The sequence below is a fragment of the Pithys albifrons genome, chromosome 16 (genome assembly GCF_047495875.1).
Source record: "Pithys albifrons albifrons isolate INPA30051 chromosome 16, PitAlb_v1, whole genome shotgun sequence".
Taxonomy (NCBI): domain Eukaryota; kingdom Metazoa; phylum Chordata; class Aves; order Passeriformes; family Thamnophilidae; genus Pithys; species Pithys albifrons.
The window spans coordinates 8,973,442-8,999,038 of NC_092473.1; the positions used below are offsets into that span (position 1 = coordinate 8,973,442).

A 25,597-nucleotide genomic window follows, 5' to 3' on the forward strand; every position below is an offset into this window, starting at 1 on the left:
TCAGATACAGGATAAACATGTTTTACAAAGTTTTGGAGCTGGAAGGGCACTAGGCATTTGGTAAAAGTGCTCATCAGTTATTACACCAGCACAGCTTCTGAACACAGAGCAAACTGATTTATTGCCAATTCCCCATTGGCTTTGATACGAAGATTGACAGGGGTATTTTTCATGTTTGTTATCTAATCTTGCTGGCTGGAGAAGTTACTTAGGAACAGTTGCTAGAACTTTTAAGTTGTGTCATTTTTTGGGGATATAAAAGATGCCAACATGTCATAACAAGCTGTATCAACACAAGTAGCTGGGGGTTTATAATTCTGTATAGTGTTGGCAAAAAGAAAAAAGGTAACAGACAGGCCACAAGTCTGGGACAGAAAAGCCAGTCTTGTCCTTACCCTCTTTCTCTCTTCATCTGTGCCCATGCCAGTGGTGTCTGTTTGGCCCCTCATCCTGTTTGAGGAGGCTCCTCTTTCCAGAAGACAGTGTTAGCCTTTGAGAGGGGCCCTGAACACAGCCTGGCAGTGACTACTCTGTGGTGGGTGTGTCAGGGTATCCCCCAGTCCAGCTGCCATGGAGTGAGGAAATGGGATGCAGGTATCTCTGCTGAGTGGCTTTAGGACAGAAATTCCTGTGAAAGGCACCACCCCAGCACTTTGCTGACTCCTCTGTGTTGCACCCTGCCTGATGCTCAAACTGTAGCTTTGTCCAGTCCAGACTTTTTCCCATCTCTGTGTGAAATGGGAAGAAGAGGAGAAAGACAGGAAAAATCAGTTGCTCTGTGTGACACTGAAGGAGCAACTCCTTCTGATCCAGACAAGCACAGGAAAGGCTGGTATCAGATTCCCCCTCCAGGAACTGCTGATTACTCTGTATGAGCATGAACTAATCTTTTCACTCTTAGATGAGCATTCCTTTAGTGCAAGTAAAAATATGTGAGGTTAAGATCGTTCTTTATTTCTGCTCTACAAATAAGTTATTCAGGGATAAAAGTAACACAACCTGTGTGTGAAAACCGTTTCTCTCTGTCCTTTTATTGTGCTGTTATTACGATCCCAAGCCCAAAGAGAGCATGGGGGAATGAGACGGAATGTCTTGGAGGTCATATAGAAATACAGCAACCTGTTCCAGGGTAGGTAACAGCAAAGAACTTCGCGTGATTGTTTTTCTTGTCTCTCTCCGAGCGCACAAGCAGAACCTCAGCTTTCCCTTTCCCGCGGTGCTGTTCCGTGCGCAGCCCGCTTGGGAAAGGGAAGCGCAGCAAAGCAAAACCAGCGGCCCCTGGGGGCGGGACCGAGACCGAGGGCCAGGAGGAGCTGCCGGGGAGCTGCGCCCGTTCCCGGGACACCTGGCGCGGGCGAGCCGGGGCCGGGCAGCCTCTCCCGGCGGGCAGGTAAGCGGCCGGGACGGGCGGCTCCGGGGCTCTGCCGTCCCGGAGGGGCTGGGAAGGGCCGGGGGTCGGCGGGGAACGCTCTGGGCATGGTCCGAGCTGGGTCCGCTCCACGACGCGGCTGCAGGGCGGTTTCTCCGCGCACCTGAGCTGAGGAGCCACCCGGAGCCTTGACAGGTGGCTGCCCTTTGGCAGGTGGCCGCTGCTAATTTAGAGTGATGGAACCGTAAGGGCTGAACTGCGGGTGCGTCAGGGATGTTCTCGGCTTCTGCCCGCTGAGAGGTGAATGGCCACGCGGCGCGGTGCCCAGTCCGTGGTGTCAGCCCTGCCGCGCGACACCTCACAGCTTTGTCGCCCCACTAGTCACCTACCAGCTTCCTCTGCCTTCGGCTGGAAGGGCTGGTCCCATTGGGGATTAGCAGCCATATGCTTCCCTGGTGGATTTAGCCAGTGTGCCACACTTCAGGCTCAGGTTGGCACCAGCCTTGCTGGGAACACCAGCCTGCAGCATGACATCTATTTTCACTTTAGTGTATGTTGCATGTTGGTGTCTGTGAACTAGTAACTGGATGTGGCACTGTATTTTCCAAGTAGCAGGTTGTGAGGGCTTTTCATGTTTACAATAGGTAACAAGAATTTGCATTAAATACGTAGGGAAATCTCAGATTTAAGATTTCGTGTTCTTTGTGGTAGCTTCCTCAAAACACACAGACGTCCTATTTAACCTACAAAGACTGAAACATTTCTGTGCGGAAGATTGAACATACATCTAAAAGCCAAATGTTGATATCCTACATTTTGTTACTAAGTCGCTGTCCCTTAGTGCCCTGTGCAAGCAGTGGTACCGCGTGGGAGCTGCGCTGACTTCTGCTTCCACTGACCTACTGTCACCACTCCTGAGCCAGCCCTGATCCTGCTCTTAGACCCATGCTCAAGGTGTGATAGTTCAAGTGTGGCTGTGTGTCAGTCCCTGCCCCTGTGACACAGCCCTGGCACAGGGTAAGGATAGCTGCATTTTATCTGAAAAAAAAATAAATTCAGATTATGTGAAATTATTTGTCCAACAATTGGAAAAGTGCATATAAAGATTTTGAAGAGTTAGGAGAAACCTATAATAAAACTGGTTCTCTTTTCTGGTGTTCTCCAGCCATTTTCTAGTCTCTCACCTTATATGTCAGAATATTGTGAAAACCTTTTGTTTTCCCTCAAGGCCCTCTTAAATGCTGCCTGTGCAAATAGTAATGAGATGACAATATCTTTAACAGGAAGTTAAGCCAGAAATTACAAACAGAACAATGCCCTTTTTTAGTACAACATCATCATGTATATTTAAAACCCTGTTTATTATCTAAAATGTTCATATGTGTAGTCTTCATAAGCTTTTCCAATTGAACTTGTGAATGAGACTCCTGTAACTGATACAGCTCATTAAAATACAATTTGAAGGCTGCATTTAAAACTGGATAGGTATCCATTGCAAGTGTAGAATAAACAGAGCTTTCTTTTAAGGCAAAATGTCAGACTCTTCTACTAAGCAACCTCTCATACCTCTGATAGACCTGGTGTGATAGACTGCCTTTCCACTGAAAGCACAAAATTAATTCCTTCCAGGTACTCAAAAACTGCGCTTTTTTTTTTTTCTGAGGCACTAATTTCCTTCAAATACAAGTAGCTGGTGATGTTGGTTAATAGACTTAAAAAACTTGTTTTGCAAAGCAAGATTTAGTCCTGCTAAATGCTGAGAACGTGACAGTCTGCAGTTTGGAAATTTAGTCACAAGACTGACTTGCACTGATACGAAATGGTTCTTGATTTAGTCCTTTTTCCTCTGTAGTGGTGAGATTATTTCTTACTCTTGCCAGCCTTGCCCCTCTGTGCCAGGTATACTGCTCTTGCTATTCAGTTCCCTGTCTCTAATTTTAGTAGTTATATATCTCAGTGCTTATAATTTTGCCAATTAATTAAGTTTACAACTTGCGGTCAGAATCAAGATGATAAAATAAACGAAGCAGCAAACACAGAGAGAGTTGCTCTCAGAGGGTTCTCTGGGGAAAGGATTAGATCATAAGTTACTGTCATACGTACTTCAGTCTGTAAGAATTGCAATCCAGTGGGGCCTTTTGGGTGGAGAAAGCAAGGATGTGTGTGGCAGATTAGGGGTAGTACTATGAATTTCACACAATTAATGAAGCATCTAAACTTGCAGCCACTGTCCTTGAGCAAAGACTGTGAAGTGTGTGCCCTGTCTTTATGCCACTTTATTGGACATTAAAATTTCAGTACATGTTGTAACAATTTTTTGACTGTTTCAGGGACATATTTATAATAAAGGTGTCCAAACTCAAGTGAAGAATTGGAATCCTGCTTGAGACTGTGAACATGAGGTAGCTGCAGTCCTTCTCCAAAAGCCTTGTTTGAACAACCATGGGTGATAGAAGGGATTAACTTGGGAAAAAAAAAAGTGAACAGGATCAAAATACTGCAGTCTTACTGTATGGGGGGGTGTGTGTGTGTGTAAATTACAAGATGAATGTTAGATGGAAAGGATATGGCAAACATGAGAGTAGGTGCAAAAAAAAATGGATCAAGAGCAAATGAGGAGCAGAGCTCATCGTGCTGAAGCAGTAGCTGGAGGCAGTGGGAGCAGCCAGCTGGAGGCTGTCAGAGATGGTCTGACGGTAGGATGTTCCTGGTGTCAGACAGGCACTATCCTGGCTACTCTCTGTGCCACACCCTCACCAAGAAGGGCTGGGGGGGCAGGGCGGGTGGGATCTGAAGTCTGGTAGATAGCGTTGCATTATGGTTCATTAATTTGAGCTCAAGATCCAACAAGCTGTTGGGAGAGATAGCAGCACTGCCACTGTAAGGGGAATGCTGTCACTCCCTTCCCTATCTGGTTATCTGTCCTTTATGCAGTGTGAAGCAAATGAGTCTAGTGCTACCGTGTGCCATCTGTCAATGGGAAGCTCTCTGGTAGCAAGGCATAATTTTAGATTGCTGCAATTGATTAAAGGTCTAAAATAGAGTTGATGTTGATTCCTGTAACTGACCATGCTGACATCAATAAAAACACAGTGGGAGGCCTGTAAGACATGGCATTTTTTGGTGCACGTTGGGTACTTTGGCAATGTGCAGTAAAGGTAAGTGCCTTTCACTTCCAGGTATGATTAGCACAGGTTTCACTGCTAATATAGCAATTAAAGATGAGGTTTTCTCTAGTGCAATGTTTGATTAGCATCAATTGACAGGCCATCACAGCCTTCTGAGATGCTTCCCTGGTTTGTTGCAGCAATGTTGAAACTGTTGGGACTGAGGTAGTGGAAGAGTAGTGGTCAGTACTGGAACCTGGTTACTGACGCAGCTTGTGAAACTCTGTCTTGTCTCAAACTGACTTTTGGCTTCCAGAAATCAGTCTGCCCAGTTGACTCTACAAAACTAAATTATCTTTATGGAAACAGAGCACATTCAGCTTTCTGAAGAAGTTCTTCCATGAGTTCTATTCCCTTCATTCAATGTTATTAAGTTATCTATGTTGTAGTTCTGGAATTCACTGTTTCTGTTCCTCTTCAAGATGTGTGTAAGTAATGTAATCCTTATGTAATCTTTTTACTGAAGGATTACAGGTAAAGAACTTGAAGGTCTAAGTGGGTTTCCTGAAACTTGATGCCAGGACAAAGTGCTATTTCAGCAAGACATTCATGTTTATTTGATTATATTCTAAATGAGGATTAGTGTATGTAGCAGAGAATTACCTGCACAGGAAGAGCTGAAACTAACCTGGAGTATTTTATCAAGACCGTTGGTCTGTGACGTGAAGGCAGTTATTTTTTCTGGGAAATTATCCAGAAGGTTGAGTCTGCACTGCTCGGAGTTTCCTGTTCTGTATCATTACAGTGTGTGTTAAATGATTTAAGGGGAAAGCACTCTCCACCTATCCTCTAACTTGTTTACATATCAGTGATTATTAAACCCTTCTGTAATCCAGAGGACTAACACAAGATTTGTCTAGTTGCTTGGTGAAATCAAAAAACGTAATCCACAAGTGGACAACACTCTGTAATGGGAAGATTTGTCAAGATCTGCTTTCTATCTTTTGCAAATGACTTCTGTTCTTCAGGTTTGGGTTTTTTTTCCTTCTGGAAAATAACTTTTTAAAAGGAAAACTGAGTCTAAATGTCATAGCTTTTCCTGGAGTTATGGTTTACTGAATTACATTGTAGGTCAAAAAGAAGGAAGAGATGGTTTAGTTTGAGCATTACCTACTCTGGGCTCTTTACAGTGAACTATGATCAGAAATGTATAAAATCCAGTCCACCAAACCCCAAACCAAACCTGTAGTGCAAACATCTGACTTGATAAGAAGAGTTCCTCACAATCTGCAGACTTGGGGTGGAGGAAGTGGGTGGCCTGACCTGCCACTTGTATGGCCTTGGCACCCTGAGCACGTGTGTTCATGTACAGCTCCCTCCCAGCCTGCAGCACTTCTGTACTGGGCAGCACAGTAATCTGGGAGTGACTACAGTCAAGAACCATTCATGTTCTTGTTCTTGCTCACTCCAAATGCCTCAAGGTTAGGGATGTAATGCTGTCAAGTAGCAAGAGAAAAAAAAAACTGTGTTTTTTTTAGGAATGAAATGCAAAGATTTGAATTTGTTTTGGGGAACATGAAGAATTTGTTTGAAGTCCTTAAAATTTTGTGGGTGGAGAAAAACCAGAGTGGTTTCAGATGCTGGGTTCAGTGTTAGATTGTTCATGTCCCTGTGGATTTTCATAGTAATCATGTCATATGGTGCATTTAAGACTCAAAGAAAATGATGTGGATAATGACAAAACCATTAAAAAGTCTGTCAGGCTCTTTTGAGTCTCTTAGCAAGCCTTTATGGAAGCCTAGAGGTCTTTCAAATGAGTAAGAGAAAGAAGTGTTGGATGTATTTTTCAGTCAGGCTGATCTGTTTTGGTTGGTTGATACTATCAAGTTGATAGGGGTGGTCAGTGCTTTCTTCCAGCTTGCTTCTGGGTATTACTGAGTCTGCACAGCCCATACACTTCCATCAAAATATCTGTTCTCCCTACAGCTTGAATGAAGACCAGGCAAGTTGATGAGCTGTTCAGATCAGTGCTCAGCTTTCCAGCTGCCTTCCTGGCAGTCTTCCCAGCGCTTTGGATGGCTGGGTCCAAGAGAGTTGAGTTCCTGGGAAACCAGTTAAAAAAATAGAAAATGTGATTTTGCACACTCTTCAAAAGGAATTGTCTTGGAATTTTCTTCCCCTAAGAAAGTAATTTTTTTCTCTTTAGCTTTCTATGTAGTTTGAAATGTAAACCATTCTTATAGGGGATCTTTAGTTTTCCAAGCAAGTCTTTGCAGAAGACCACGACTACCTTTTTTTGAGAATTGTTTCCATGTTTTTTAATGGAGTATAAGGACAGAATGTCTGAGGAGTTTGTAATAGAAGTTCAGATATATTCTAAGCAAGTTCTCAAAAAATAACCTGGCAAAAAAAAGCAACCTCTCAGGGGATTTAAACTTCTTATGACTTTTATGTAAGAGCCTTGGATTCCTGGGGTGTTTATTGGTTTTCTTTGGAGATGAGGAGAGGGGAGTCTGCTAGTTACTTTTCTGCATTCATGAGAATCTCACTCTGTAAGTGTGAAACTGTTGCCTGAGAAAACAGAAGTTTCGTTTAGGGAGGACTGTGTTTAAGGTTTCTTGTTGGCAGTAATCACACCCCATTGTTTACAGAAGGGAGGGGTGATACATCATATATTCACATTGCCTGGTATGCTTTTTTCTGCTGAATATGTGGACCTCGTAGCATGATTCATCTTGCTGTAATCAAAGTGTAGTCCATGTTCTGATTAAAATGTAGGACTTTGAATTCAATCCATTACTCACTCGTGTTCATGTGTGTATCTCTTTGCAAGTCAGAGTGCAGAACCCGGGCAGTGTTTTACAACTACGTCACACTGCAAGATTTTAGACTGTATTCCAAGGTCTTTAGGCATGTAAGTGACATAATAGTAACTTAAGAGCTTCTTTTGGCAGATCAAGAAGATTTTGACAAGCCTTCAGAAACCAGACATTGTATAATTACCCATTTTGAAGATGCTTTTTAAGTGCTACTTCCTTTGCTGCAGTAAAAATCACAAATAAAATCCACTGAAAATGGAGAAGTTGGTTGAGACTGTACTGTGAAATGAGATTCAGCTCTGCTTTTCTAGGAATGGAGCCGAAGTAAAAATAGAGTCTGGTGGGTTTTTTGCCAGATGTTCCCTTTATCGTTTATTTCTTCCTTCAATGCTATGGAATAGCTTTGCCACGTGATGAAACTTGGCATAGTGCCTTTAAAAACTAATGCTAAAAATTGCTTCCTTTTTTATTTTTGAGTAAGATTTTTGATTGATTGCAAGAACTGCCTGTTTAATTTGGATTCTGTTTTTCTAATATAACATTCCTTTTTCACTGACTTGCCTCGACTTCCATTTGTTAAATTCTCCTAAGTCTGATTTGTGTAAGACTGAGATGGATCACTCTGTAAAAAATCCAAAACCAACCTATTTACAGGACTGAAACATTATTAGAAGAGCCCTCATTAAGGATCAATCTCTAAATATTGTCATCCCTGTAGGTAGCAGTGGTCCAGCAGGTCCCTTTTCACAACTAAGGCTTAGACATGCACTGCTAGTAAGGAGGAGGGCAGGCTTCTCCTCCTTGGCTTTGGAAATGTAGTAAATTTTTTTGGAGGAAATTTGTCTATTTGGCTTTCCCTGTTTAAAGAGGAGAGAGAGAACTCATGTTTTTCTTAATGTTTTGGACCTGCTTCTCAAACCTGGCTGAATTTACAGTGTTGGGGAAAACTTTGGTGGCACTCCAGTTCCTCAGTTTTGTAGAGAGCTCACTATAGAGAAATGTTAGTTCCCATTTTACCTGCAACTTCTGGTGGAGCCCATTTCCTGCTGGTAAATAACATGAAGTTACAGCCATTTCTGATTTATACTTTTTCACATTATTTGTTAGTGGGATGTCAGAATCTAAGTTGGTAAAATGGAATTCCTTCCTTTTCAATATTCCTTCTGTTTTGTAATCAGGTCTGTAATCAGTCTTCTCATTAACATATTAATGAAGCAGTAGAGACAAAAATAAGGAAGATTTCATCCTTCAAACTAAGGACCTGTCATGTCTTATCATTACAATGAAGCCTTTGAAAATCCAGACTACCACTTCTCAGAGACACTGGAAATTGATAGAAGGTGAGTTTATTTAATTTTGCTATGTGAGTGTGCCATGAGTGTGCTCATATGCAGGGGAAACTTTTTCTCCAGAGTTCTAATGTGTGGGCTTGTTTTAATTCCTCCGTTACGCTTTTATTCTCACACAAATTTTTGAAGTTGTTACCAGGAAGGCGGCATTTTATATGTTGGATGAATCTCAGTAAATGTACTTAAGGCATAGATCATGCTAACTTCAGGTGGAGGAAAGTTTCAGCCTTTCTGATTCAGTTCATGACCAAGTCAGAATGACCATGCTGGAGTTCTAAATACAAAATACCTCTCAGTATCATAGTTTGGCTTATAAAGTACTCAGATTTCATGATAATAGGTACCAAATTATTAAGGATATCTATGAGAGTTTTTATGACAGTCAGGGTTTTCTTTTTTATTACTTACACAGGAGGAGTTCTCAAACTTACCCGTTATCTCACCAAGCCCCTTACGATCCTTCTCTGCCTGGTTCCTATGAAGAACGTGGTGGAAGAGCATGGAACTACCCTGTGGCCATACCAATGGACTCCATGAGACCTGGCCCTGAATACAGAGACGTTTTACCAAGCAGAAATCCACGTGGAAATTTCACAGGTATGTAATTTCTCCTGTGACCAGCTTACAGAAACACTGGAACAAGTAACAGCTTTCTCTGTCCAGGGGAGTCCTGCAGCTCTGCAAAGCTCAACAATATGTATTCTTTGCCCTTTTTTTCCCTTTAAAAGCAGTTCAAGTGTTATATTAACAGATCTATGGACTTTATGTTGTATTAATAGATCAGTAAATACTGTCTTTTATGGACTACATGAGTTGTTGCTGACTAGAACATACATTGGGGTGAGATGTGGGAGCTTTGCTAAGGGAATAGGTGGTTGTGTTTGCAGCAGAGCTGTATTTGGTCACAGGGCTGGTATTGTATGTCCATGAACAATCCATGGCAGTGAACAACTTTCTGTGTAATTCTGCTTCCCTTCAACAGACAATATTTCCTTTGAGCCTGAGCCAGAATTGGCAGGTGCCCCACCTTCCACCTTCCATCTGCTGGATTATCCCTATGCCCACGGACCTTCTGATGGCTCGGAAGGTAAGGATTGTGGTGCCTCAGAATATTGCAAGTCACTCTCACCCTCCATAAAATAAGGTTAATATTTAAAAGCCTTCTGGTTCAGGTATAAATATCTTCATGTAATGAAAGGAATCATAAAACATAAGTTGTCTTCTACTCTCCTATATTCTTCATTGTAGCTGAGTTTTTTTATATCCTTCTGAAGATGCTCATCTTTGTTTCTTGAGCAATGAAGGATATAATGCCTACCCATTTTAACACAAACTTCCTTTGAGTGGGTCAACATAAAACAAACTTACACAGTTATCTGAAGAGACCTGTTGTAGGAGAAGAGTTAAAAATTCCAAAAGTACCTCCACAAGAAGGCACAGATGTTTTCCTTTTTGTGATCCTGTTTAATTGCTACAAAGGAAGTTGTCTCAATGTGGAAGTGGCATTAACATAAGAGAATTATTAGATTTAAATATTAAATATGGTGAAGGAGCCTGTGCCATGTGCATTAACTAACAGGTGCATCAGTCAGAGGAGTCCTTCCACACCACAGAGTTGAGCTCAAAATTGGGAGGTAACATTGCATGGACTGGGAAGGCAAGACAAGGCAAACTGTGGCTACACTCCCCTGCATCATAGCTGGAAGGGAGGTGCTTTTAAGGAATTCAGGACTTGTGTTTGAATCATTGGATGAAAGAAGGTGGAGAGAGCAGCTGCATTTTGGCCCCAGGGAGATGGGAGTCTGGTACATAATCAGCCTAATTGAGTGTGGTTCTAAAATAATCCCCCTGGAGTCAGTGGAAGGATTCTTAAAGAAAGGCCTTGTCTTCTAGGAAAAAAGTCTTGAATAATGAATGTACACATTTATGAATGGGTTAGATGGCAGTTCTCCATGACAGCTGAAGACTGGGCTCACTTTCTCTTTTCTAGCTTGTATCTGAAAAATTGCACATGGTTGTCAAACACGACCAGGAAAGAAGTGAGTGGGGGAGTAGGTGTTTGCATGTAGGTAGTGAGTCTGAAGAGTCGTCTTTTAATTTGTTTCTGTGAAAGTGAAATGTGAATTTCTTAAGTCAATTTGTCAGGACTACTTGGGCTCACTAAAGAATGCCTATTGTTCAGATAGCTTCATTCGGAGACGCAACAGAAGACCACCTGATGAGACCTTCATGGCTTCCTCCAGCATGTTTGAAACACATCCAGTCTGCAGTGAAGGTAGGAGTTTGGGTAAGTGGTTCAGTGTTTGATAGTATCTTGTATAAAGATGGTATGGTTGATACTGATCTTAGTTTATTACTCAAATTGCATTTCTGTGGTTATGGGGACAACTTGTTTTTGTGTTAACGCCAGTGATTAATATTTTATACTCCTCTAACACGCTCAAATCCCATGACAAATGAAGTGCAGTGCAGTATGAATGCGAGTTGTAGAAACAATTGCTAAGCTCTTTATTAGAATTTGTTTGACCAGCTAATGGATTGTTTTCAGCCACTGTGTCTGGAATTAGCATCAAATTTCAACTATGTGAAAACTGCCTTTTATTGTCAAGTATTGGTGTTCTGCCTATTGCATTGGTAGTGCTGAGTTTGGGCACTAATATCAACTAAAATTATAGAATAAATAAAACAAAGTTTAGCTTTGAAGTTAATATGTAGCATCATAGAAGTTAGCCATCAAACAGTGATCAAGCAATAGACCAGAATCTGTGAGTTTGTCAGTATTTTGTTTTCCTTTATATTGCAGCTCTTCATGTAAACATTATTATACTACTTGCTTGCAGTTGTATTAGAGTACTGGTGCAGCTAAAGATATTCTGGGCAATATTATTAAGTCTCAGAACTTGTCACACATTGGTAGCAGTGAAAATGGGGGGATCCTGTGCTATCCATTTCAAGTTGTGTATAAAAATTACTCTATTAGTATCCCAAAATTTTGTTTTTTCATGGGTTTGATGCAGAGGAAGAATTAATTGGAAGTATTGCAAGAATGCCTACCAGTGAAAGGATTAAAGCAATCCAGAAGATGCCAGAAACCATGAAAAAAAAGAGAGAGATCAGGTAAAAATAGAAGTTTACCTGTTTTGTTTTACAAGCATTATACTTCTAGTACCATCACTATCAAGGTGGGGATTTGCTATTTGCTCAGCTGTGATTTGTCACTTTGACAAAGTATTTGTTAGTGCATGTTTTAAAAGTTAACGTCTTGTAAGGGAAAACGATTAAAGATGGAGATGAGAAGAATCTGTCATGGTAATATAAAACAGGATATCAGGGTCTTGAGAATTGATTATGAATGATGACTTCAGATTTATTTTCAAAGGAAACTTGGATGTTGGCCATTGAAAATGGAGAAGAGACCACATAGTCTCAACCATCCTTTGGTCTCTTCAGAGAATATATTTGAAATTTGTTGCCAGTGTAAGTTAGTGGTGGGTTTAGAGCTGCTGTCATAGCATGGACAAGAGCCATGGCATCAGCTGATATGAAAAGAACCAGCAAGAACATCTCTGTGTTTTGTTAATTCTGTTCATGTGCACATGTGAAACTGTATTTGCAGCATCTTCTTTGGCTTCTTTTTTTCAAATACAACTCATACTATAATTCTTGTCACCCACTGCCCTTCTCTTCCACAGAAATAAAGTTCTTAAAGAAATAACAAAGAAGTCAAGGCACCGTGGTACTCAACTCTCCTGCTGTACACACTGCCTGCAGGGAACAGCAGTGGTAAGTGTCACAAACTTGTCAGTCACAGCACAGCAAACCACTTCAGCTGCAATGTTGTCACTGTCTCCAGAGGAATCTGGTATCTTGCTCCATGTTACTGACCAAAGAACCACTTAAAATTGCTGCAGTGTTCCTTAATAATGACTTGCATTATGGGAGCACTGAGGAACCACAGTTAAGCATCTCACAGTGCATGGAGTGGGGCAAATCTGTTCTTAACATCAAAATGAAACTAAAAAATGTGAGGTTTATTATGTGAAATTGAGTCCTGTTTGCTCTGAGATTCATCTCTCTCCTCTTTTGCTCTTCAGTCATTTCGGCGATTTGGAAATACCCTTTCAGAATCTTTTCGCTTCCTGTGGGTATGGCACAAGACACTGAAGATCATTGGTGCTGAGTTTGGAACCAGTGTCCTTTCTTATTTTATTTTCTTGAAGTGGCTGCTAAATTTTAACCTCTTCTCATTCCTCATAAACTTCAGTTTCATCACAATTCCTCAGTTTCTTGCAGCAGAACCAAATAACCTTTCATTCACGGGTCTGGAGCTGCTCACTGGAGCTGTAAGTATTTAAATTTAATGTAAATCTAATCACACCTGTGAGTTCATGGTGGAGAATGGGACAGTTTCCACTTCTGTTAACTGGGCTTCAGATGATGAAACTTTCCACATGGATGCAATAGCAAACATTCTAAATGATGTCCTTTTCTTTTCAGGGTTATTTTCAACAAACAGTACTCTACTATGGCTTTTACACCAATGCTACAATCAGTAAAATAGAGAATGGTTCATCTTACAACATGCAGCTGGCCTATATTTTCACTGTTGGAGTATATTTTGTCATCTGTTTTCTTATCTTGTTGTTCAGGTAAACTACTGTGTATTCTTATTTCCCTTATATTAAGAGGAAAAACCCCAAGGAATAAAAAAACACTACTTTGTCAGCACTTAGTGGCAATAATTACCCATGTGTGTTGCTGTAAGTCCTTATTTCCAGGTGTAAGGTAGAAATTTCTGCTCAAAAGACAGAGTCCAGAAATCAAACCTTTATTAGAGAAATTAAAAATAACTACATAATAATAAGAGACATGCAGAGAATCTCCAAATGAGTGAGTATCATGATCCCTTTTCTCAGATGTTGCTCCTAAAATAGTCCCTTACTGATAATGGCCTTCCACAGGTAAAGATTGTCAGCAACTACTTGGAGAAGGAAATGTGAGAGTTTTTTTCTTACATTGAAGTTTATTTTCTGTGTTGTCTTACATGACATACTTTGATACAGGCCCAGTAACTTTGGGATAGGTTGGAAAAACTGACACATTTCCTTCTTGCCTTGCTGTACAGACTTGATGTTTTTCCCATGATGCATCTCACAAATTCAATTTTCATTGCAGCATGGCAAAGTCCTTCAGAAGGAACTTCATTCAGCCTCAGGCATACTCTGGGAATGCCAGCAAACTGCTCTGCACTTGGGACTTCAATATAACTAATGACAAAGCTGTGAAGCTGAAACAAAAGAATCTCAGCACACAAATAAAGGTATGGAACACGGGAGGTACAAGGCTTGACTTGCTTGAGTCATTCTGCCTTGTTTGTGCATACAAATTGGTGTGTGTACGTACAAATCTCTGGCAGAGTGACACAAGTGTGCTAGTCCTGTGCCTAAGAAACTTAAGTCTTCCTGACTCTTAAGTTTCATTTGGTTTAAACTCCTGGAGTTGTCTTAGCTATTTGTTTTCCTTTTCTCTTTAAGCTACATATAAATATTTGTATGCTTCTGTTCTACTGAATGAATCTCTGTGACTATTAAATATTTGCCAAACAGAATATTTCTGCTGTTTTTTTCCTTCCTGGTATTTAACTATTTTGTACACAAAAGGCAAGCTGTTAATATTATCTGTTAAACACTACTTTTAGGATAGGAACCCAAAGTTGTCCAGTAAATATTCCTAGGATATTTCTCTGCCCATCTTCCAGAGAAATAATCTTTTTCATTCAGTTTCTCAAGTAGTTACTTGAAACAAGTTTTGCCTTATGCTGTTGATGAAGAAATTCTTTATTAGGAATTGTTTCCTTGCAGGAAGACCTTGCTGAAGTAAACAGAGAAGTTCTAAATTTTTCTGTGACACAGAGAATTTCTCGTGTTGCTATTCATCTTCTTTCTTGGTTTGCTTCCCTGGGAACGGCAGTAGCTGTTTGTGCTGGTGTTTACTTCCTCTCCATTAATAACCTCAAGGTAAGGACAGATTTTGCCTTTTTCCACATAGATGTTTTATACTGAGCACAAGTACTGGTCTGTTCACCATGGAGACCCACAGGGAAGCAGAGCTGGTGTTCCTGCTGGTGCAGATATAAACTCTGCTGGACCTAATATCTGGTTTGCAAAGGTCTTGCACCACTGGGGCCTATGGCAGGAGCGGGACCTGAGGATTCTGAGCCAATCTGCCCCCTCTCTCCAGCAGCTGCTTGCCTGGGCCCATGATTAGCTTAGAGATACTGCAGTGACCTGGAAATAAATAGCAAGAAGGAGCCTCATCAAGACCAGACTATTCTCTCCTAGGAGCTGTATTTGGGCTGGGGCTCCCACCTTCCTCCCTAATGCGGGAGGAGGTCACTGTGCTGCTGGTCATGGGCCCATAAAACATGATGGTCTCTAACCTGAGAACATCCAGGGAGGTGTTGCCAGGTGTCTTACCTGTGGACACACCTTAAGGCAGCATTTTGGTTAAGGCTCTAATTTGGGGTGGTTTGATTGTTTTTTTTATTTTTTTCCCTCTCTAAGCTGTTTGTGAAAGGGCATAAAAATGACTTAGAGAGCCAAGCTGCCATGTTGGTGCTACCTCTGGTTACATCTCTCCTCAACACATTCACCCCATTCTTCTACTCATGGCTTGGACACATGGAGAGGTTTCAGTCTCCTGGACAGCAGATATATGTCACTATTGCCAGGTATTTGTTGCTACCACCTCTTAGTGCTTTTTAGCTGAAGTTGTCTGACTCTTTGATACAAAGCTGTGTCTGGATGGTGTGGTGGGCAGTAGGGAGCTATGGGAGAGGATTCATCTTCTCCAAATGCTTTTGTACACTCATCTCTTCATGATTTGTTTGTCTTCCGTGAGCCTTCTGGAGTGTTACATCTCTGCATGAGGATAAGGAATGGTTTCCTTCTCAGGTGCCCTGAGACACTGGGCTTGGTTTTGTTTGTAGCATCTCTAGATGGCCCCTGAACTGTTGGCCCCTTTCTGGGAAAGGAAGGGAAGTGGAGAGAGAACTGAAGTCATCTCACTTAGAAACAGATGCCTGGAATTAACACTTCATAACCCCTGGGGAGCCCCCACACACAGCCTGTTTAGCAGAGGCTTGTGCCAAGGTTGTCATGCCCAGCTCCTCTTCTGCCAGGACAATAGAACAATGCCACACCTGAGCTCCAAGGAGAGCTCTTGTTAGTCCTGGAATGTAATCAAGTGTAATCAGTGGTCATCCTGCCATCATTCCCCCCATTGAGCTTATGGACCAGTTGCTGGTACAGTTACTGTTACTTTATCTTTTTAGAAATATCATCCTGAAAATAACAATTGTTGGAATACTGTGCTACTACTGGCTTAACATTGTGGCTGCCTCAGAATCACAGGTAAAATTTCAAAATATAAGTCTTTGACTTACAGTGCCAGGTTGGGAATCACTTTGATAAGAGACTTGCTTCAGCAAAGAGAAGTATGTGTGGTGATGTGGTGTCATGGAAAGCTGAGTTTGCCACCCCAGCATTTTCTTATTAGCAGTTTAGAGAAATGAATTGTAGGAAAAAGTTAATGACCCAGCTCAGGTCTCAGCTGGTTGGCACAATTGTTCAGTGAGAGGTCAACTATGATTAGTCAGGCTGTTAGCATATATTTGATCAAGTTTCAGATCTTTGATCAAATTTCAGATACCCAAACAGTTAGGAACAATGTTAGAATTGCATTATTTTTGACTTCTAGGTATGTTTTTTTTCCCTTCTCCTTCTTAAAGTGCTGGGAAACTCTGGTTGGCCAAGATATCTATCGTCTTGTTCTAGTTGACTTCATATTTTGTTTGCTTGGCTCTTTCTTTGGAGAGTTTTTAAGAAGGTGAGTAATGGTTTTCTAATCTTGTTTTTATTCAATACCTAAAGACATGGTCTGTTTTCTCCAGCATGAGAAAAGTCCAGCAGAAGTGTGGCTGTGGCACCACTGAAACTTTCCTGACTGTCTCTACTGGGCAGTCTCAGTGTACACACCTTGTATACATTGCAGCTCCTCCTTAGAAGGAGGTCAGTGTGTGTAGCATTCTACTCTCCCAATGTGTCCTTTCTCCCTCTGGAGGGGCAAACACACGAATGGAGGAAACCACATTGTACTCTCATGGATCTCCTGAGTGTGGGGTGACAAAGAACCAAGTGTCTCAAGCAGAAAACCATCTTTTCTGCATACTCACAGCCACACTGCTGCTTTTCCTTGGTATGCCCCCCTGTAATTTCTTCTGTTTTAGTTATGTCACTACTGAGTATCCTCAAGTTTAACATCTGATTTTCATCAGTTTTCTTAAGGATGTAACCTGACTCTCAAATGCAGGTCTGCAGCATGGTAGGTGAGAAAGTATTTTGGACTGAATGTGAATGCAGCTCAGCATGTAAGGAAAAACCCACTTACTTCTGACATCTGCTGTGAGAACCTTCCTGTTGCCAGACATTACTTAGGGCTTAGGGGGCAGAGTATTTTAAGTGCTTGCCAGCTCTACAGAGGATTCAGATTCCTGGCCATACTCTTAGGAGATCCATTGTTTGCTCCTTGCTCGTGATGAGAACAGGACTGGTTTACAAGGTAGGATTTTGTTTTGCATTAATGCAACAAAAAGCTAACTATGTTGAGAATCCTTTGAAGTCTTTTCCTCCACAGCTCTTGCCACAGTACTTTAATCTTCCTGTTCTTGTTGTGCTCAGATAGGAAACCACCTCCCATCAGAAGGTTGCAGAACCAAAACTGCAGTGTCAGCTGTGATGAATGGCCTCCCCCAGGCTGGGCAAAAGCACCTGGTTTAGAGCTGTGAAAGGTTTAAAGTACAATTGCTTGTACTTAATTGTATGTGTTCAGAGTAACCTCCTGAAAACCCAGCCCTGAAACATTGTTGATGATGCAGCTGATAAGGTGGTACCAAGATTCAAGGCAAGATGGAATAGTTACCAAAATTTTTCATTATTCTTGCTGCAACAAGCAGAAACTGAATCTCCTCATCTCAGGAAAAATGAAGTGATAAAAAGGAATCATTGGTCCTCAGTAGGAATCCTCTTAGTACTTTTTAACTGGAGTATTTCTCAGCTACTTGCAGCCTCAGTTGGTTTGAAGTAGGATATACTTCACAGATCTATGTGTGTGCATGTGTATGTATGTGAAGAGTATCAGTCTACAAGACTCATTTTTTTTGATAAGAGGCTGGAAATTCTCAGGACCTGAAAAATTTTATATTGAGATAATTTGACATTTCAGCTGCTTAAGCAGAAGCACACTTGTGCTTACAGTAAGTAACAAATAGTTACTTACATTAGTAGAGACATATGCTGATTCAGTAACAAAGCTTTGTTTGTTGTTTTTTCAATTGTGTGGAAAATATGCTAGGTCTTATTTCAACCCTACTGTGTATTATGGGAATTTGCTTTTGCCAAATTCTGTTTCATTTTTTTATGTTGCCTAATGAATGAGCTGTGGCTGCTTTGCATGACATTAATGCAGCCACTAAATAATGCATCACTGATGCCTGTATTCAGGAGGTCTCTTGCAGAGATTTCTGCAGAGGGCTTTATCATTTAGGAAATGCTATTGTACTGTAGTCTTTGTTTTTTTCCCCCAGAATTATTGGAACTACAGTCTGTGTGAGCCTGGGGCAGCCAGAATTTGATATCGGACGAAATGTTTTAGATTTGATCTATGCACAGACTTTGACCTGGTAAGTGTTACACTTCGTTTGCACTTGGAAATACCATGGAACTCTGTTATTCTGACATTTCTGGGTGCTTCCCATCATGGGGGAAAGAACGAGGTAAATGCCTGAGACGTGACCTCTTAAGTACCTTTGGAAAGGATTGTGACTTGCCAGTTTTGTTTATAATTCTGTGGGTAATGACACCACCTTCAGACAGTTTATCCAGTGGCCACCTGGTGTGGGAGAAACCCTATAGATTCCTGCAGGAATATCCTGGAATTTGTTTACTTCCCCACTAGAATGATGTTCCTGTTGAAATTGCTTCAGCATTAAACTCTGGAAAAGGTGCTTTTTTTCTAAGAATGAGTAAGTTACTCCAATTATAAGAGTTCTGCAGATCTGTACATAGACATGTATGTTTGAAGTTGTATCTTTTCCAAGGTGGACTTACTGTTACAGGATCAAGGTTAACATAATAACATTTCCAGGTGATCCAGCACTATCTGTATATGGAGTTACTGTGGTAGGGTTTTTTTCTGCTTTTTTTGTTTTGTTTTGTGGGGGTTTTTTTGGTTTTGGGTTTGGTTTTTTTTTTGTTGCTGTTGTTGGTTTTTTTGCTTTCAGTGCACTGAGAGTTGTGTGGTGAATAGTGAAGATGTAACTTTTTTCTCTATAAATCCCTTCTTGCAGGATTGGTATCCTGTTCTCACCTCTGCTGCCTGGTATCCAGATGATAGCATTTTCTATAGTATTTTATGTGAAAAAGGTAACAAGCTTTACGTGTATTCATCATAAACTTGCACTGTTTGAAATCTGGGCAGAATTTACTGTGTTAAAGTTCTGCTTTTGGCTGAGGCTGTGGGGTTTAGCATTAAGGGGAGCAGTTTGGTTAACTGGGGTTTGAGGGGTGGGATTTGTTTTAAAGAAAGACTAGTTAGATGTACACCCTTGAATTACAGACCTGTGAAACCTGGGAGGGGAAAAAGGTGTGGAAGGCTTATAGGAGGGGTTAACAGCACAGTTAGGGAAGAGAATAAAGCAGAAAAATTAAAGGCTGGGGAATTAACAGGGACAAGTGCATGTCTCAATACAGGCGCTCAGCCTGTGACTGTGATTTTGGGTTCCCATTTACTCCCCAGCAATGCCCCTCTGCCAAGTTATCTAAGTTATTTAAGTGAAAGCAGGGTGATTCAGCTAAAGATTATGGTGGAAATTTCTTCCTTTCAGAATTGTCTCAGTAGTATTACCATGTGATAAGTTGTTTGTTGGGTCATTAAGCAGTTTGTATTGTTGGATAGAGAACAAAGCTGTAGGATAGAAAGATGGATTCAAACTTTCCTTAAGCTGGGTTTGCATATGCTGCAAAAGCAAATTCTACTCACCAGGGTCCTGAACCCCATTTTGCTTCTTGCTATTTAAAGACTGTATTCTTAAAGTTTTCTAAAGCTACTATTTATCGAATTCATATAAAAGAAGTTCTTGGAAAGTTGATAGATGCCATTCCAACAATTTCAGTGGGATTGACTTAAACTGAGTAACACCATTCCAAGAGTACCTTCATCTCTTTAAAGGTCAGTTTGATGAGGAATTGCCAACCCCCTTGGAAAGTCTGGAAAACTTCCCAAATGACAACATCTTTCATATTCCTGCTGTTTTGCCCTTCCTTCCTTGGAGTCCTGTGTGTCATTGGAGTCACTGTCTGGAGGTATGACAGATCACTGTCACTCAAGCCTACTAAATTATGTTGTGGGACCTGATACCAGGCTGAGGAATCTGCATTTCTCAATAGAAAAAGTTATATTAATTGCTGATGGAAGGTTTCAGATGTTCTGTACACTGAAAACAAGAGATGCTCAGTGAGCTTGGAAGAATGTAGCTGAGTAACATGTCCCATAAGGAAGTGGGAAGAGAAACAAAGTTGCTTTGAAGTTTTGGTTCCTATTTAAATGGAGCACCAAACCTTACTTTTTCTCCTCTTAAAAGTTTCTGTGACTGAGTCCTAGTTCCTGGACTTATACATGTTATAGGCCATACTGGGTCTGCAGCAGAGAAACACCTGAAAAAACTGAGTTGAAGTAAATTTCTGGGTTATTTATGAACTTCAGAGGCTCTTTCTGCAGGCAGTGCTGACCTCTAATAATGTATCTCAGTCGTTACCAGTATGTTAAGGCTGCTTTGGTTTTGTGTGTGTTGCTCTGGCCACAGTAAGGAGAGGCAGCACAAAAGTGCTTTTTTCTTGACAATTGTCAGCAACTTGATTTCAGTATTTACTAAGACAGGTGGCTACATATGAAACCAGGTAGGATGAAATCTATCAAAGCAAACATTTCCAGATGGCAAGTGGGAATTCCAGACTGTCTGGAGGGGTTCCATTTCAAAGCAAAGAACACTTTCTTATTTCAGTCTACCTGAAAATGTTAGTTCTTGCAATGGGCTGCCTTACTTCACCACACTCTGCTGTCACTGAAGGTCTGCAGTGACTCATGTCCCTGAAAGCAAGATGAAATGATGCTTCCCTGTGGTGAAACTTTAAAGCAATCCACTTTTCCAATTTGCTGTAACTTGTGCTACAGTGATCGACAGGTTACATTTAGGTCAAGATTGCATTTACAGGGCTTGGTACTGAACAATTGCAGCAACTGCATAGTTTGGGGTGGGCAGTTAATGGCTGGAGAGGGGCCCAAGTCAAAAAATGAAACACAGATCATGGAAGTACCCCGAGAGCCCAAAGACAGCCGAGGTCTATAGCAAACTGATGAACATCTTGATGTACAAGATCACAATATTGACTAAGTCACTGGTTAATATATGAAGATTTAAATAGCTGTTTTTTCACACTTTCAGGTTAAAACCTTCAGAAGGGTGTGGTCCTTTCAGAGGCTTATCTTCAATGTATGCTGCAGTGTCTGAGTGGATACAGATACTGGAAAATTACACTGTCTCAAAATGGGTGGTGTGGATCTACTACAACTTAATTACAAGTGCACTTTTCTTCTTCATCCTCTCTGGCATTGTACTGTAAGTACCTGCTAATGAAAAGCACCAGAAAAGGGCCTGAAACGGAAAACACTGGCAATGACACAGCCATTCTTCATAAAAAAATAAATTGTGAAGTGCATTTTAAAGCATCAGAAATGGTTAACAAATTGGAAATTTGTGTATTTGAAGTAGATAAAGCTTTAAGATATAAAACCTTTATGTTAGAATGCCAAAGGTCTTTCTTTACCAACCAGCTTCAAGCTAACCCTGTGTGGAGTTAGTGGAGTTTTGGGCCTCCCTTATTTGGGCCTCCCACTTTTGGGCTTTTTTTTTTTCCTTTCCCTTTTTGGGCTGGCAGGGTGTGGTGGTGCACAGCAGCACGTCCATGTGCACACCACAGGGGCGATGGGAGTGGGTGGGTTGCAGTCTCCTTCCAGTTAATCTCAGGTGGGCTCACATTCTGTCACCTTGGCTAAAGTCAATTATTTGGGCAGAACCAGCATGTGCACGTTAAGATCTGTGCCTGCCACTGGGATTTGAAGCTGTAGCTGGTGCTGCTGGGTATTTCCAGTGTGTCCATGTGCACCTGAGAGCCCAAAGCTGTTCCCATGAAACAAGATCCCATTTGCTTCCAGGACTGACCTGGAAGCAGTAAGTGTTCCATGTTGTGTTTTAAGGTCCAGGCCTGTGTCCAAGCAAATGACACAAGGTTGGATAAGAACAATAGGTTCCTGTTTGTTATCCAAAATGCACCTTGTATTGCTGACTTATTTAATTGCACTTCTCATCCTGAATACAAGTCCTTAAATCTTTGGGTCTTTTCCAAGAGAATATTTCAAGCAATTTCATGTGTTTGCCATGTTTTAAGCAATTTCATATGTTTGCCATTCCTTGGGTAATTGTGTGCATCTATTTTATGTATATATATGTGTGTGTGTGCAGAGATATGTGTATATGTCTTTTAATAGATTAAAATAAACAGGATAAATTTCTGTTTAGGAAATGACTAATATGTTGGACTGTTTTGTTTTGTTTAGAATTATTACTTATCTCTACTGGCAAATAATACAAGGAAGAAAGACCATGACCAAACTCTTAAATAAACAAATTATTAATGTAAGTTTGACTTTCAGCTGTATATTTTTTTTATAATTTGGCTTCTTTGTTGATTGTCTCATCCAGCTTTGTGGAGCTGTAACCTGTTTTTCCAGTGACTGTGCAAGGGAGGGTGGGAGCCCTTCCCCATGAGAGTTGCAGAGAAATTTAACTCACAAATAGAGTTGTTGCAAAAGAATTGCATCTTCAAGATGTGCTATAGGAGCTCCCTCTGTAGACCATTTTAGGATAAAAGGAGTTATTCTGGTCAGTGGTTACAGCCTGAGCCTCTCAAGAAGGATTAGGCCATTCCAGCTAATGATCTAATATGTTTTGACCCTAGGAAGGAAAAGATAAAATGTTTTTACTTAAAAAACTACGAGCACAGCAAAGGGCAAACCGAAAGGCATCTGCACTGAGAGGACAAGGCCAGCAGGTCAGTCTGACTGTTCAGGTACTGCTGTTTGATTTCATGCTTAGTACAATTCCATGGGGCTCTTCCAGCCCTGCAAAAATAGTCTGCCCTTTCAGGATATCTCTGTATTTAAAATTTCATGTAAACTTATTGATTACTAGTTATCTCCAGACAGCAAAAGGATGCTGTGAAAGTTCCCTATTTGTTCCAGGCCAGAATTCAACCTGGGAAGGATATAGAAAAGTCCTTACCCTAACTAGACATAATTTATGGTTATGAAACTGCAAGAAAACATTCCTAAGGTGTGAACTGGTGATCACCAAAGGGTTTAGCCACATCTGAACCTTGCCTAGGCTGAGAATGAGGCTGCCTTTCTCCCCTGACTCTGGATTTCCTCAGGGTTTTATGGTTTGTGGCTTTTTCAACTGAGGTAAAGCCGAATGCTTTGATCTAACCCCATTTTAAATCCCATATGACATAGATAGACATCTAATTTCTTAAACTTGAGTTTATTTTTCAAGGCAGTTCTGCCCTCTGGGCATTCAAATTAGTATTAAAATGTGCACATATAGATGCTGTCTGGTGCCTTTATTTGGGTTGAGTAAAAACTCTGACCTACACACTGGTAGAGAATAAGTGTTTGGTAAGTTCCCCTCCTTCCTCCCCAAACCCCATATGCCCCTGTATGACTGGCCATCATTAAAGTGAGAATATAAATAAAAATGAATGAATATGGATAACAATTTATATTGATCTATTGTTAATTATAAACACATGAGCTGAAATTGAATAGGCATTTTCTGTGTGCTGGGGATTTTCAAATAACTTGTGGCTGAGTCCTGTGTTACAAGTGGGATTCCTGAGAGGAGGGTTTGGTGGCCTACAAAGTGTGGATGTTCTTGTAGTTGTTAAAGTCAGATTTCAAAAGGAAATGCCTGAATAAACTCATTGTGGACCTGGTAGAAAGGCCAGCTCCCTAAAATAAGGCTGTGAGCAGTGCTGACCATAGAGTCACAGTTGGAAGCCACAGTACAGACTGCTAATGCCAAATACTCTGCTTTTCAGAGAAGCTCCTCTCCATACCAGCCATCCAGTCAACCTGCCCAGCAAGTGCCAGGCTACCCAGGAGGAGCACTGGACAGAAACCAAAACACATCCTATGAAGAGGTGAGATGGTCAAAAGAGAGAAACCTGCTGGAGTTCCTTATACAGAATCTGGGCCATGATACAGACAGTGGGTGTATGTGGAGCAGAGGCCGTGCTGTATGCATGGAAATAACCTTAAAGATTCCTTTAAGCAGCTATAAAAAAGTAATCAGAATAGCTGTTGGAGTACTTATAACCACAAACCTGCTTAAGACCTGGAGAGTATGGCTTTGCTACAGGCTTTGTTGCTGGTATCTTTTCAAGTACAAGTTAATAGGCACATGAGGGAAATCATGACCTAAACCTGCTTGTGAATTTTGTTTTCAGTATCCTTATTCTGCTGGGATCTCAAGTGGCACTGACTTCCCATTAGGTAAGAAACAAAGATGAAACACAGAAAGCTCTTAGAAGTTCAGGTCAGTAACAGATACAGCACGTAACAGCTGGATGTCAGGGGCACAGCATTTCTAGCATCTTGTTATAAGAGAAAACAAAAAGACTGGGTTTCTGGGGTGAACGTTTTTTATAGGGTGTGTTTATGGATAGCTTGTTCCAGTGTTGGTGGTGACTTCTGAAGACTGATCATGAGCTTCTGTATACAAGAGAGTGAAATTTCCTTGGGTAAATGAGCCATTTTGTCTTATGGGAGCACTGAGAGCCAAGAACAATTAATCACTTTAGAGAGACTTTACATCTTGGTGTGATCTCAGAATAGGTTATTAAAGATGTAGAGTCCCCAGGATATCACCATGTTCAGAGTGAAAAAAGGCTGTGGGATCTTGCATGGTAGTTTGAACTATTCCTGGTTTACACAATCGTGTTACTTCATTCCCAATACTTGGCAGATGAGACCCTTAAGTAGCACGGGGCTCTTTACATCAGCACAGCTGCCATTGCTTCTGTTGTGACAGGTTGGGAGCCAGCCCAGCCCAGAAGCCCTGGCATGTCCGAGGCCGTGGCACTCGCTCTGCGTGCCAGAGAAGTGGCTCAGTGGGACGACTGCGATGACAGAGAAGTGGCTCAGTGGGACGACTGCGATGACAGAGAAGTGGCTCAGTGGGACGACTGCGATGACAGAGAAGTGGCTCAGTGGGACGACTGCGATGACAGAGAAGCGGCTCAGTGGGACGACTGTGACGACAGAGATTTTTCAGCCCTGAGCAGGCACAGTCAGTACCACTGATGGGTGTTCTGCAGAAACCAATATTCCTTTGCTCTATGACTGAAGGAATCAAACACTTTTTACCTCTAGATGGGAGAAAAAAAAAGAACAACGTATTGCAAAATGCATCCCAACTACAGTTTGTTCTGATAAGGAATATTCTGAGTGTTGGGTTTGTTTAGCAGCAGTGATATTCTGGTCAGTCACCTCTGTGCAGTAAGGCTCCCTCTACAGCTGGTCACTTGTTGACTAACTATGAGGAAACTTGTGCCTAATTGTAAATAAAAGTTCTGTTTTAAAATATTTTTGCATCAGTTATATTGTTTAAACTGCTTTTATCTGATCTAAACCAAACCTGAAGTACGGGTCAAACAGACATAGAAGGAAATTAAAGTGCAGTAGTTTTTAATGGCTGAGACACAGTAATGGCTGTGAAATAAC

The 25,597-nt window shown here is 41.2% G+C and overlaps 1 protein-coding gene across 3 annotated transcripts; it reads left to right on the plus strand.

The window, feature by feature from the left end:
• Positions 1-1,309: 1,309 nt before the first annotated feature.
• On the plus strand, positions 1,310-25,420 carry TMC5 (transmembrane channel like 5). 3 transcript variants are annotated; one of them, XM_071571074.1, is made up of 23 exons: positions 1,310-1,390; positions 8,474-8,635; positions 9,057-9,241; positions 9,627-9,731; positions 10,827-10,931; positions 11,662-11,761; positions 12,337-12,427; positions 12,739-12,987; positions 13,142-13,293; positions 13,820-13,964; positions 14,506-14,661; positions 15,208-15,374; positions 15,978-16,056; positions 16,434-16,531; positions 18,288-18,383; positions 19,050-19,125; positions 19,931-20,064; positions 21,204-21,377; positions 22,376-22,454; positions 22,777-22,869; positions 23,914-24,015; positions 24,322-24,367; positions 24,906-25,420. In XM_071571074.1, exons 2-23 carry the CDS (start codon positions 8,562-8,564, stop codon positions 25,175-25,177), a joined length of 2,778 nt encoding a protein of 925 aa, XP_071427175.1. In that variant the 5' UTR covers positions 1,310-1,390; positions 8,474-8,561; the 3' UTR covers positions 25,178-25,420. The 3 variants fall into 3 exon arrangements, with proteins under 3 accessions (XP_071427175.1, XP_071427177.1, XP_071427176.1); XM_071571076.1 differs by having other exon boundaries at positions 10,827-10,919; XM_071571075.1 differs by lacking the exon at positions 1,310-1,390 and adding an exon at positions 7,558-7,635.
• Positions 25,421-25,597: the final 177 nt, after the last annotated feature.